General features: G+C 27.9%; 1 protein-coding gene across 1 annotated transcript; it reads left to right on the forward strand.

Moving 5' to 3' along the window:
* The first annotated feature begins 2,061 nt into the window (after positions 1–2,061).
* Positions 2,062–2,781, forward strand: LOC136076272 (uncharacterized). The gene has a single exon (XM_065789746.1). It carries the CDS (start codon positions 2,062–2,064, stop codon positions 2,779–2,781), a length of 720 nt encoding a protein of 239 aa, XP_065645818.1.
* Positions 2,782–15,689: the final 12,908 nt, after the last annotated feature.

The raw sequence follows: 15,689 nt of genomic DNA on the forward strand, positions 1-15,689 counted from the left end.
TTCATTTAATCTGATTTAAAATATTCAAATGGAGTAACTTGTTCTTTCATGGATTTTACATCAGCGCATTGATTTTTATTAAAATCTGTTAATGCATTTTATGCACTTGTTGATTGATGATGCAAATTTGTACTAACTACTTAATTAAGTGTTAAGAATTAAGTGATGTATGCATAATTTTGGTCAAAGCAACTTCTCTTTCTTCTTCCAAGTAACAAACTAATTTTTGAAGTATTTCAATCCTTCATTCAAAATGAAAATTTGCAACTTTTGATGTCAGATTTGCAAGTTTTGTGGCAGAAGACACAACTTTTTTAAATTTTTGATGTTGTGTTAATGTTTTCTTACTTTTTTGTAGATTCTGTTATTGTAGTTGTCAATGTAGCTCAGAGTTCTGTGTTAGTTTTTTTTTTAAAGTATGACAAGTCTTTTACAACGTTCAACTGACCTGCAAGTATCGCATAGATTATCAAATAAAGGTAATTCAAGTACTTTCCTGACAGAAAAATTATGTCTGCAAAGGAAGTGCATAGATAAATGAAACAAACAGTTGCAAGTATCAACTGAAACTACTATTTTCCCATCAACAAAGTTCGTTTCTTATTTTCATTACATAAAATTTCTTCTTTGCTGGATTCAAGCTGCTTACACAAAAAGTCTGCAGCATATGTTGTTAATAAAGAGCAGTATTGAATCTTGCAGACCCAGATGGAATTAGAGCTACTCTTCTGTTTAGAATAGCATTTAATATCTAAAAAAATTTTTAATGAGTTTTATCTAGTTATAACTGATTTTAGCTTTGCATATAAAAATTCTAACCTCTTTTTTGTGATTTTAAGAAAATTTCCAGAACTGAACTTCATCTCCATTACCCATTCATTTCGTATATCATGCCAGTTAGAATTGTAATATTTAACTACAGGGGATGGAGCATCAGATTGCAGTTGAGCATATTCTTTTTCATGTCCGGTGCATGCATTTTCTAAAATTTAAGACAAAAAAACTCTTTGTCCTGCAGTTACTCCCAACTTTTCGCATGATACTTCTCTTTTAAAACATGGCATGAAATAGACATTGGGACCATTAAACAATACTTTCATAACAAGTCTTACTTAGATGTCTTTGTCAGCCATTATCACACGAATATGTCTTGATTCTGGATTTCTTTTTTTAAAAGAATCAAAAAAGAATGTCAAACTTGATGCATCTTCTTCGGCTAAAAAACAAACAGCAACTACTTCACTCTGTCCCATAGCATCTTCATTAAGCATCAACTAAACAGGCATACTTAATTACAAAAGCTTGTATGTTGCATCAACAAAAACGATCTCTTGGTAAGCTTTGTAGATATAGAACATTAATTGGTCTTGAATAAAATGGTCTGTAAAAATATCAACTGTTGCTCCTGAAGAAAACGATTTCATTTACTAGATTGATCAAACAACAGAACAAACCATAAATACAAATTTTGATAATAACTATTTAATGACAATGGAGTCATTATAAAGCTGTGATTGATGCTGAGGGAGAACATTCTAGATAAAAATGTAGTAGATGTCTTTGTGAACACCTTTTATTAAATAAATTTTTTTTTATAACGGGTGATGCGGAAGTTATCGAACAAATCCTAATTTCATTATTTGAGCATAATAATTAGTTTTTGTGATTTTATGCGTAGGCATAAACGTTCTATAAAATATAAACTTTATTATTTGAAACACAATTATTTAAAATGAGGTTAAATGCAGCTGAACGAGAATCTTTTCGAAAGTGACTAAAAATGTTTTTTGTAAATAAACCTAATATAAAAAAAAAAAAAAATTCGTAAATCATTTTGAAAAGGAAGGATTTGCTCGAAGTTCAATATATGATAATCTAAAAAGACTTGAAACTGTTCAATCGTTTTCTGATAGAAAGCACCCTGGTCGTTCGATATCCTGGATTAGAGAAAAGAAAGCCGAATTAACGAGACTTGTCAACAATCGAAAAGGGGTCAGTCAGAGAAAAATATGTATTAAATTCGGTGTAAATCCATCGATAATTAGTCGTCAGTTAAAAAAAATGAACATTAAATATAGAAAACGTGAAAAGACTCCAAAATACACTATAGAACAACAAATAAAGGCAAAGAAAAGAAGCAGGAAACTAGTTAACCAACTCTATAACACAAAATCGCTTTTAGTCATAGATGACGAAAAATACTTTTGTTTTGCAGGGGACAACATGCCTGGAAATTCTGGATACTACACAAACAACAAAAAGACATGCCCAGAAAGTGTTCGTTTTATAGGAAAAGAGAAATTTCCAAAAAAATTATTAATGTGGATAACCATATCTGACCGTGGTATGTCCGAGCCATTGTTTCGCACTTCCAAGGCTGTAGCGATCAATTCATCAATCTATATTAATGAATGTTTAGAAAAACAACTTCTTCCATTTATTCTCAAGTATCATGAAAGCTTTAACTATTTATTTTGGCCAGATTTAGCAAGTTCTCATTATTCTAAAGATTCTCTAAATTGGATGGACCAATATGTCTATTACGTTGATAAAGAATCCAATCCCCCAAATGTGCCTCAAGCACGACCAATTGAAAATTTTTGGGGACATTTGGCACAGAAGGTTTACGAGGGAGATTGGCAAGCTTCAACAGAGCAAACTTTGATTGATCGCATTAAACTAAAACTACAAGAAATTGATTTAAACATTTTTTCAGTCGCATACGAAAGGCGTCAGAGCAAAATTGAGATCAATTGCAGATGGTGGTGTTTTTTCATATAAAAAATAATATATTTTTATTAAAAGATAAATGCTTTATTTAAAAAAAATATAATAGTAGTTTGTTTTTTTATTTATAAATAAGTTATTGACGTTTTTATTTGTCCGATAACTTCCGCATCACCCGTTAGCTTCAAGTTTTCATTCTGCATTAATTTTGGTCAAAGATAAATATTTTTACAAATTTGCGGTCGCATGATGTGTTGCAAATTTTTACAGTTTTAACTAGATGTATTGAATCTTTTTCAAAAGAGAATATTTCTTTAATTTGTGGAGGGCATTTTAAAGTTTTGATGCCATAATTAATGTTGTCAGATGAATCTTTATTTTGACGTCGAATATAAAACGGTGCTTTCCGTCTTTTTTTGTTTTGTTTTTTTATTTCACCTCCCCCAAGGCCGTGAAGTCACTACAGACGAGGAGGCTACTTAATTGTGGTTATAACACTCTCGCAACTATATATTTTCGAAACACGATCCTTGACGAACAAGGCCGCTTCGCAGAGAAACAAGTTGATTTCATATCTCTGTTCTTTTCACATTTTCGAAAATTTTAGAAAAAATTACGTTCAACAGAGTAGTTGTCATACTTTAATACTTTAATGCACTCAGCAACATTTTGACACTGGTGTAGGTTTCTTTAAGATGCACATTGTGGGCCATCAGGAGAGACGGGTATTTGCTTCAATTGTGAAGCAACTAGGCTTTGAGTCTCCGGGATGAACTGTCTGATGAAACAATGCATTTGTAAATATTTTTTACAAATGCATTGTTTCCTTGCAAAACAACCCTGATAAACAATATATTGGCTTAACCAAGGGCAAATGGAAAAAACGTTATGCCAACCACAAACAATCATTTAAACATAAAAAAATACTCAAAAGAGACTATGCTGTCTAAATATATTTGGCAACTAAAAGAAAAAAATCCTAAAAACTGCGCATGCCTATAATAACATTTCCAAAATATGTATACTATGTTTACAAGAAAAATTTGAAATTATTAGTCATTTAGATCAAGAAAATTCAATGAATAAAAAATCAGAATTAATTTCTAAATGCAGACATGAAAATAAGTTCCTTTTAAAAAAATTATAAAAACAAATGACCAGTCCTAATTTACCCTAATTCTGAAGAATTCTTTTCATGATTTTTTAACTATCTAATGCAACTTCCTGGTTTCAAAATACTACAATTACATAAAAAATTATAACAATTCCCAACTTCCTGTGAAATAATTTTTTTATGTTTAGACATATATATATATATATATATATATATATATATATATATATATATTTATATATATATATATATATATATATATATATATATATATATATATATATATATATATATATATATATATATATATATATATTTATCTGAAAGTTCTGGTTAACACAAATGATATTATTGAAATAAAAAACACTTTTTAGTTTAAAATACAAGTTTCGAACTTACAAAGTTCATCATCAGTTTAAAATGACCAATATAAAATTTTTCAATATATAAGTTACAATGTAATTAAAAATCCATTAAAAATTGATATTCAAAAAAACTATTTATAATACATAATTTAAATAAAAAATATAATACAAAGGAAATAATAAAAATACACTCAAATTTACAGTTAACATTCATTACACATAAGGTATTATACAATAAAGGACAGAATGGTAATATAAGTTAGATTAGAACAATTCAATACCTCTGTGCATAACTTGTTTGTTTAACTCAGGGTTCTGCCATTTTATATAAAGACTTTCTTTAATTTCTAATTCAGTTTCCCTATTGGCAGAATCCAAAATGGTAAAACATTCTGCAGTTGCTTTATTAAAACAATCAATGTTGGATTTGATATGTTGAAATATATGTGTTTTTATATCTTCCTTAAAATGTTCATCAATACGTTGAGAAATGTGTCAGACAGTTCGCCCTATGTAACAAACATTACAGTTTGCACAATTAAATTTATAAACAACGTTATATTTTAAATTTCTGGGAATAATATCTTTTAATGAAAAAAACTGTTGAATTTTAGAAGAAGTAAATGCCATGATAAATTTCTCTTTGCAAAACCGCTTTATTAACTCTGATATTTTGTTTTGAGCGTTTAAAGATCGTTTACCAATTATAGGGTAATTTAAAATATTTACATTCATATTTAGGTTTTTCAAAAGGTTCAGAGTGTTTAAGATCCAAATATTTTTTTAAGGAATTATCTATTAATTTATTAAGATATTGATTCTTAAGTAAAGTTATTTTAGTTGACTGAATATTTTCATGAAATCCTGCCCAGGTCTTATTTATTTTAAATGTACGGTCAATAAGAGTTTAATTAGCCCCAATTTGTATTGAAATGATGTAAAACTAAAGTAATTAGTCAATAGCCCAGTAAAAATTTCTTTATGTTATATACTAGTTATGAGGTTATTTTGGTTTTCAATACAAACATCAAGAAAAGGTAATTTACCATTTTGTTCAAGTTCACAAGTGAATTTAATACTCGGGTATTTAGAATTTTTTAGATGGAAAAGATGCGAAAATGTCATCAAGGTATGTCCTATAAAACAATGGCTGAGTGCCGTTATACTTTTCAATCCATTTGTTTTCAAATTCACCCATAAATAGGTTAGCTAACAAATGAGCCAAAGGAGAACCCATTTCAACTCTGTCAATTTGGTCATAGTATTGACCATTAAAAAGAAAATGTGTATTGCTTGTGGCAAAGTGAAATCACGACATTCTTCCAAAAAAACTTGAAATGTATGGAGTAAAAAAAACAACTTACTTTGGTTTAAAGATTATTTATCAAACAGAAAGCAATATATTCCGTATGAAACAACAAAAACAACAAATAGCGTTTTTGTCTACGGACTTCAGCGTTTTTTATTGTCTACGGACTTCTGCGTTTTTGTCTACGGACTGGAATCTTCTTTTCTTTTTTTTTAGTAAAAAAATAAAATATAAACTAGCACAATTTATTTCTTTTATTTGCTTTCACTTTTATTTGTTTTTATTTTATTTTACAAAACAAATTTATATATAAACAGTTATATCAATTGTGAAACGTAGTTTTTACACATTTTATATATATTTTATCACAAGCATTTATCACGATTTTATATATTTTATCTTAAAAAACGACCTGTATTGAAGCCACAATGGGGCTTCGTGATAAGACAAACTGATGTCTTCTTCTTTCTCCAGTCATTTCAAATTGTAACTTTCTACGGCAAAACTAAAAATATAAATAAAAAATAAATAAATCTATGACAATTTATTTTGTAGTTTTTTTATCTCAATTATTTCTTTCATGATATCTCAGGTTTTTTTAATATAACCATTTTTAATATAACCATTTTTTAATATAACCATTTTTAATATAACCATTTTTTTAATATAACCATTTTAATATAACCATTTGTGTTTTTTTAATTTATTTAAATAATAGTTTTTCTTTGAATTTGTTTTTGATTTTTTTCAAACAAGTTTTTATACTGTTCGTAAACATTTAGGTTTGTCTCATTTCTATTTTTTAAGTATTTAATATAAAGTTTTGTTTTGTTTTTTTAAGGATTTTTTAATACCTTTTGTGATCTAGGGACATTTTAAATATTTTTCTTTTATTAATTTTACTGTAATTGGGAAGTGCAAATTATAGTTTTTAGGAAAACTTTTTCAAATTTATTATAAGCAGAGTAAGTGTGTCCAAGATTGCATTCAATATTTAATTTAGAATAAACTGCAAGAGTTCAAGTGGACCCACCATCCATCCATGTTTTTGTTTTGTCTTGTGATGCAGCAACAGAAATAAAACTTTTAACGAGGCAAACTTTTTAACGATCTTTTAATTTCTAATTAAAAGTTCGTTAAAAATTAACATTAATAATTGAAGTTAATTATGGTCATAACCCATAAAATTGAAATTCGTTTTCATCATCTGTAAAGGGACAATAAAATTTCTCATCTCAGCTCATTTACATGTGACAATGCAGCATCATGTGATTTTTCCCCTCCCCTCTGTTTCTTTTTTCTACATTGAAAATCCATGGTTATGTTCAGATTATCACAAATTTCTTTACTTTTCATGAACGACTGTTTTATTAACTAATTGATCTCTATTATTGTTGAAAATAACTTTAAGGCTTCTAGTTTGATATCATTTTGTTGTATTTTTGATCTTTTTGTTTAGAGATTTTTTGGAGGGTTTGGAGTTTCATTTATTTCTCAAAGGACCAACTCTCACAATCTGAGAAAGCACAAAAGCGAAAAACTTGGTTGCAACGCAACCAATAGTAGTTAACTTTACAAATTAATTGCTCCGCAGCATTTAAGATTTTTAGGTAATTTTTTTTTCATAACACTAACTGCATCTCCTTTCGCATTCCATTGTGTTTCCATTATGCATTTGACACTCTGACCAGTGATGGAAGTCAGAACATCCCAGCGATAAGAAAAGAAACATAAAAATGTGAATAACTGCTTCATAGTTCTAAAAAAATATTTCAGAACACACAGTTGCATGTACACCTGTTAAGTTGAGTGAATGATTTGTACATGCAACAAATTCTTCTTTGCTGTAAAAAGTAATATTGCTTTTTAACAAAAAGAAAAGTTAAAAAATAAAAGAGAATAAAATAAAAATTAAAAATGAAATAGAATTTGAGAATTTTCTAATGTTCAATGACTTTTCTTTTGACTTTTTTTCTCGAAATTTCAATAAACTTGTTTTGAATGGTAGATGACAAGTAAGATAAAGAATTTTTTTTAAGTTTGATACTTAAAATGTGTTCTTGCAACAGGGGGTTATATTTCGCCAACAAATGAACTACTTATAAAAAATTTCCTCTATTTTCAGAAGTTTTGTCTTGATCTTTATTGCTAAAATCTTTTCGGTGACTTCTTAGAGACAGATTTTCTTAGAGACAAAATCTTAGAGACAAAAGACATGCGCAATTTACAAAGTCACTGCAGTTGAAAATATAAATTGAAGATATTATTTTGCGTTATAACAACTACTTTGATATTTTTTAAAAAAATATCAAGTACTGTTAATTGATGCCTAGTCAAAAAAACGCTCCTACGTTATACGTTCATCGCTCTCCTTTTACTGTAAGTTAAACGTTTACCGTTTTAATCTTTGAATAAAATACGTTATGTATACATAATAAGAAAATGTAATAAAAAAATGCTGATTCGTGATTACCTAATGAACCGTAAACAAAGATATAAATTAAAACATTTTCTAAATGTAATATTTGTTCTTTTAACCCAAAACAATATTAATTTTTACCCAATTCGACATTAATTTAAAAGATATTACAAGCAATTAATAATATTTTTTATAATAAATAAAAATAGAAACTTTAAATATAAAGCTTTATGTAAGTTTTCCAATCTTTTTTACTTCTAATTCAATATACAAAGAAAAATCTGATGGGATACCAAACAAAATAATATATATAAAGAAAAGGGAAATAAATAAAAATAGTATAAAAATTTTTCGAGGTCACTTATCGCTAATAAACTGGCAACAACTTATTAACTACAAAGACGCAAATAAAGCTTATGAACATTTTATCTGTGAGTTCAGTAATGCTTATGAAAAAGCATTTCCAAAACAAGAAAAAAGAGTCAAGCTAAAAAATTTACAAAGTCCATGGATTTCACAAGGCTTCATCAAATCTTCCAAAAAAAAAAAAAACTCTAAAACGCATTTAAAACAATACAATCAAAAAAGAGTCCGGGCCTTGATGATATCAGCTCTCATGTGGTTAAAGAAGTTTATGATGTTATTGAATATCCCCTATTGTATATATTTAATCTCTCATTAAAAAGTGGAGTTTTTCCTGAACACTTAAACTTAGCACACGTAGTTCCGATATATAAAAGCGGAGATAACTCTATTTTATCAAACTATAGGCCTATCTCCATACTTTCATGCTTCTCGAAAGTACTAGAACGCATTATGTTCAACAGACTTTTTTTCATACCTCCAAAATCACAATATCTTTTTTAATAACCAATACGGATTTAAAAAAGACCATTCAACTGAACATGCAGTAATAAAGTTAGTCAACGAAATTTTGACTGGGTTTGACAAAAATCAATATACACTTGGAGTATTTATCGACCTGTCAAAGGCGTTCGATACAGTGGATCACAAAATCCTTCTATACAAACTTAGTAATTATGGTATGAAAAACAAAAATCTAAAATGTTTTAGATGCTATCTAAACAATTGTAAACAAGCTTTATATTACAATAAAACTTACACTTCCCTTCAAACCATTACTTGTGGCGTTCCCCAGAGATATGTTCTAGGTCCTTTGCTTTTTATTGTCTATATTAACAACATATTTTTGTCTTCTCGTATACTGAATTTTATTCTTTTTGCAGATGACACCCAAGCTTTCTACACCCACTTAAATTTAAAAACTATTTTTAACATAGTAAATCAGGAGCTTGAAGAGCTAAGCGATTGGTTGAAAGCTAACAAACTTTCCTTGAACATTGAAAAAAGCTAATCATTCTTTTCAAAAAACCATCAAAGTCAGACACATTACCATTAAAACTTCCAGATTTTAGTTGACAAAACAATATTAAAAAGGGCATTTTCTGTGAAGTTTCTAGGAGTCATTCTATATGAACGTATTAGCTGGAAAGAGCATATCAAGTTGTTAGAAAATAAAATATCTAAAAGCATTGGGATTATGCATAAAACTAAGTATATTTTAAATAAAGTATGTCTTAAAAGTTTTTACTTTGCATTTGTTCATAGCTACATTAGCTACTGCAATGTTGCCTGGGCAAGTACTTATCCAAACTAGCCTTAGTCAATAAAAAACAAAAGCAAGCATGCCGCATATTCTCAAATGGATATGTTAGTGCTAAACAAATAATGAAAGAACTGAGAGTTCTTAATATTTATGAACAAAACATCTATAGCATCCTTCAGTTTATGTTCAAAGTAAAAAATAATTTGGTCCCAAAAATATTCCATAATTACTTCCAACTTATTGATCATAAATACGAAATAAAACATTCTAAGCAGAACTACTATATTCCAAAAATGTCTTTGAGTCAATCCCAATTCTCAATATCTTGAAGAGAACCACAATTGTGGAACTCATTTCTCACAAATGAGATTAAAACGATAAACTCTTTTCAACATTTTAAATGCGTTAAACAACAGTTACTTGACCTAAACATTACTGAAACAATCTCTTATTTTTAAAAAAACTTTCACACGTCTTGAAATTTTTTTTTTTTTACTTTCCATTTACACAATAGCTGGAAATGATTATGGTTATATTTATAAAAATGCATTTAATTGTATTTATATTTATAAAGATACATTTACTTGGCTATTTTACTTATAGGAGTTCTTATATTTATATATATTTAAATATCTTATAACTTGTGTTTATCTTATATTTAATTGATAATGATTGTAAAACATAATTGAAATTAACGGGGCAAGATAATAAGACCATCGTCTTCTGCTTGCTCCAGTCAATTTGTTACGTTAACAGTTTTGTAAAAAAAATAATTTTATATTGACGAAAAAAGATTATATAATAATAAAACAATATATAATAATAATGATTATATAATAATAAAGCTTTAATTATTTTGTATCATTTTTTACGTAATAAGAATTTCATTTTTTAAATTATTATTGTAATACCAAATTTAATTACACTAACTGTAGAAGAACTTTTACTTCTAAATAAAGCTGAAAAAAATAAAACAACAATTACAGAACAAATCAACATGTACCACCGTTTTACTTCGTTTCACAAAATATTCAAAGAATCCTTTAAATTCCCTTTGAAAAAATGAAGGAAGAATTTGTAAAAAAAACAATCAAAATGACATTATTTTTAGATGCACTTGTATTTTTTTTAATGTTTGAGAAACAGATCAAAGTCATACTTACAAAGTATGACTTTGACTTCGTTTCTCAAACATATTTCAAATCAAATTGAATATTTTTCAAGAAATTTAGGTAAACTTTTTATTAAATTTTTATTCAAAATATTTTTTTAGTTTTTTTTTTTTTCTAAAATTTTTTTATTTAGATTCATAATGAAATTACAAGACATTAATATACTCTACCAACAATACTACAAAGTGTTTAATTCAAAATCAGAAATTTGGTTTCTTTATTTTTTTTAAAGAACCATTTCGTTTTTAAAGATCGAGATACTACATTTATACATTGAAAGAATTGTGTTTGAAAACATGGCAAGCCAAAAATTACTTACAAACTATTTACCAAAATTAAAAGAACAAATCTGAAACAGAAGAAGATACCAAATTTCTTTTTATTCAAGAACCTATAATTCGAAATCTACGTAAATATTTTATTTACTTTTATTGGCATCAATATTATTTTTATTGGCATCAAGTATTTTATGTAAATTATGATTTTTTAAGTCAATTTTTAAAAGTTGTAGAAAATTTTTTTAATAAGACTGTACTATTTTTAGATTAGATGATAAATCAATGTGAATTTATAACTCGTGTACAACTTTTTAGTTTTGGTATTATTAATGACGCAATTAAAAATTATTTTATTTAGATTAAATGATTTTATTTAGATTAATATATTTTAATTTATATCTTCGTTTACGGTTCATTGTGTAATCATGAATCAACATTTTTTATTACATTTTTTTTATTATGTATACATGATGTATTTTATTCAAAGATTAAAATGGTGAACGGTGAACGTATAACTTACGGTAAAAGGTGAGCGATGAACGTATAACGTAGTATCGTTTTTTTGACTAGGCATCAATTATCTACTGCTTGACGGTATTTGGGTAATGATGCAAAACAGATAAGTTTTAGAACTTTTAAAAACAGATTTGCCTCACTTAAAATAGTATGCCCGGAGCAGCTCGCCCTCACCGCCCTGCCTTTCCTACGCCACTGTAAAAAATACAAAGATTTTTTTAATACAATATTGATAAAATGAACGAAAATAGAAGAATAGAAACAAGTCTTTTATCAAATACCCCTTAAAAACAAATTTTTAACTTTTTTAGTGTTAAAAACTTTCTGCAATTCTAATTAAAGATTTTTTTTTTACAATTGACAAGCATAAAAAATTCTAAAATATTTTTTTAGGTGGTGTTTAAACTAAAAATTTTAACATTTCAACATAAATTTTATTAGCAAGAGATCAAGGGCTCGAAGCGAGCTCTGAGCATACTTTGCACTGTTGCAACGAGTTGGTAAGAAAGGAGGAATAAAATATATCTATATTTTTTAAACTAATTATTTTAGGTGCCCCAAGAAGTATATATATATATATATATATATATATATATATATATATATATATATATATATATATATATATATATATATATATATATATATATATATATATATATATATATATATATATATATATATATATTATATATATATATATATATATATTCTGAAAAATAATTTCATGGATATTTACAAATAGTAATTCTCTTAATCTTAAGTAAACTCCAAAAATATAGATCTTTATAAATATAATTAGTAATAATTATAAGAATAGTAATTATAATAATAAAAATAATATTTGTAGTAATAAACATAAGAACCACAGTAATAATAAAAAAACAACGACAATAACAATTTAAAATTAAATTAAAAAAAATAATCAAAATAATAAGCTACTTGTTTTTATAAACACAATAAATATAAATATAAGTTAGTTACAAACAATTGACTGATAAAACGTAACAACTAACAAGGACATATCGTCGGGGATAATGCAAACCCGCGTAACTAGCATTGGATAATACCGCGTATCTGACAAATGTAGCCAATTTGAGATTTCTTTGGAAATGCATGCAGGATTCTAATCGGCATCCGACAATATTGAGTTTACTTTTATTTGACCTATAGAATGCAGGTTATTGCCCAAGAACAATACTGCGTATCTGGGGCCAGTTATGTCTGTACCGCGTATGTGATCGGTCATGTTGGATTAGTTTCCTACTTCTAAATTGAATATGATGGGAGTCTATTAGTTTTGTTATTATTTGCATTTTAAATAAAATTAGCATTTTAAATAATTTTAAATAAAATAAGCATTTAAAAAAATTATTAGTTTAAGTTTTCATCTTAATGTCATTAGCACGGTTCACCTTACAATATTCAATCATTAGTAATGACTGAATATTGTAAGGTGAACATTTTGTATGTTAGCCAATTTATATATATATGCATTTCTTATTTAAAAATATCGCCTAAGTATATAAATCATTATGAATATTTTTCTATATTTATATTGCTTATTTTTTTTAGTTTAAAGATTAAAATGGCGAATAACAAAAAACTCTTGTCGAGAAAATAAAATACATCAAGTTATGACATTGAATGCTTTTAAGAAAATGACTGATAATTTACCATATCTTTTTGCAGAGTTTGTACATACTGAAAACAATAGTTCACCAAATGAATTACCAACTTTTGATTGATTCTGTTGCTGATCCAAATAACAATCCAATCTCTGAAATAACAAATGTTGAACAGTCAGCTTTCATTCAATCAATAGACAGCAATTACGATTTTTTTCATGAAAGAAATTTGGAACCTGAAGAAGCAGTTAAATCTAGGAAAAGGAAACGAAAAGTAGAACAAATGTCTTCAAAAAGATTTAGGAATAAGAATTTGAGAATGCTAGGTCATGAATACATAGGTTTTAGAAAGACTGGTGAGGAAAAAAATTTTTACAAGGCGCTGTAAGACCTGCGCGAAAACTTGGAGAGGCTTGTAAATCAAACAAATGCTTAAAAAGTAATGTGATTAACTGCAAAAAGTTTACAGAAAGTGTAAGAATAGATATTTTAAAAAAATTTTGGGAGATGAGCTGGATAGCCAAGAAAATCTTTGTTTTATCTTTAGTTGATAAAAAATTGACTAAAAGAAAAACTACTGAAAGGGCTAATACAAGGCCAAGTATAACAAAAGTCTATTATTTAAAATTAAGTAACAACAAAATGAGAGTATGTTTAAAGACGTTTTTAGGAATGTTGGGCATTAAAGAGTGGACAGTTAGGTACTGGCTTGGAGAAAAGTCTAATAGGGATACAACAACAAGACATAATGATACTGCATGGCCATGCCACTCATTGAAAGAGTTGGTACAAATATTTTTAAGAGCCATGCCTAAATTGCCTTCTCACTACTGCAGAAAGGAAAGTAAAAAATTGTATCTAGAACCCATAATACAGTCTAAACGCGAGCTCTATTGTATCTATGTTAAAAATGCTACAAAAAATGGACAGAAAGTGGCTTCCAGAAAACTATTTGAAGATGTTTTGAAAGATGTAAACAGCTTTGTTTCAACCAAAGAAGGATGCATGCGATCTATGTTGTTCATATAAAACAGGAAATATTACAGAGCAAGAGTATCAACAACATGTATCATGGAAAGATTTAGCTAGAAAGGAAAAAGCTTTAGACAAAATTGCTGCAAAGAATGGAACAATTCATGTTATCACTGCTGATTTACAAGCAGTGAAATTATGTCCATACTTGACAGCCAGTGCATTGTATTTCAAAACAAAACTGATGGTTCATAATTTTACAATATACAATCTTGACACTAATAAAGTAAAGTGTTATTGGTTTGGTTAAAACAACAACTGATTTAAAGGCATCAACTTACCCTTCGTTTTTTGTTGATTATTTAAAATCATTGATGAATCTCCAAAAGATGTCATAATTTTTACTGATGGATGTGCATCACAAAATAGAAATACCATTGTTTCGCTAGTCTCAAAATCAATATATGATCATTTACAACAGTTAAAAAGTGTTATACCCAAGGATTGCCATGAATTTTATGACAACTTACCTCACAAAAATGACCTTACAAAATTTACCTAACAAAAAGGATTAATTTTCTTTTATTAAGTGACTCTAGATTGTCATATGTAGCTTCAAGCAGTCGTTGACGAATAGAAGGTGAGCGAATACCAACAATAAAAGTATCACATATTAGTAGGTTACAGAGGACTGTAAACTTCAAGTCTTATTCATTCTATGCGGATTGAAGGCTTTTACGATAATTCAGGATGTTACATCATACGACGATGCAATCAAAATTCTTGATAACAAGTATCAAAAACGATCGACAGCGATCATGATGCGCCATAAACTTTGCTTTTTTAAACAAAAAGAAGGAGAATCGATTGAAAGCTTTGAGTCACTTAAAACAATTTTCCAGAAAATGTCCAACAGAACCTCTAACAGCAGATCAACATAGTAACCTACTAATATGTGATACTTTTATTGTTGGTATTCGCTCACCTTCTATTCGTCAACGACTGCTTGAAGCTACATATGACAATCTAGAGTCACTTAATAAAACAGCTCTTACGATGGAATTGGCCACCGAAGATGCCCTTAATTTGACAACAACCATAACAGTCTTTTCCACGTAGTTTAAAACCAGTAGCTACAACCTCACAACGTATTCCAAAAGTATCTCTGTCATGACAGATGAAATAAACCGCTTACTAAAAAAAGATATAATTCAAGTATGCCTCACCCTTTGGCGAGCTCAATGTTTCAACAGGAAATAAAAATCGCCTCGTGATCGATTATTCAAATACAATTAATTTACACACTCCGCTCGATTCATATCCTACACCACGAATCGATGACTTAATACTTAAAATAGCAGTCCATAAAATTTTTAGCACAATTGATCTCAAATCGGCGTATCATCAAGTGAGAATACGACCTGAAGATTACAAACTAACCGCATTTGAAGCTAACGGCAAGTTATATGAATTCAAACGCTTACCCTTTGGATGTACAAACGCGGTACCAATCTTTTAAAGAGTAATGGATGAATTCATTCAGGATAATAAATTGAAAACAC

This window comes from Hydra vulgaris, chromosome 02, assembly GCF_038396675.1.
Source record: "Hydra vulgaris chromosome 02, alternate assembly HydraT2T_AEP".
In the NCBI taxonomy this organism is placed as follows: domain Eukaryota; kingdom Metazoa; phylum Cnidaria; class Hydrozoa; order Anthoathecata; family Hydridae; genus Hydra; species Hydra vulgaris.

What these genes read in the sequence shown, in the direction of transcription:
- LOC136076272 (XM_065789746.1), top strand. Translation starts at nt 2,062, where the DNA reads ATGAACATTAAATATAGAAAACGTGAAAAGACTCCAAAATACACTATA.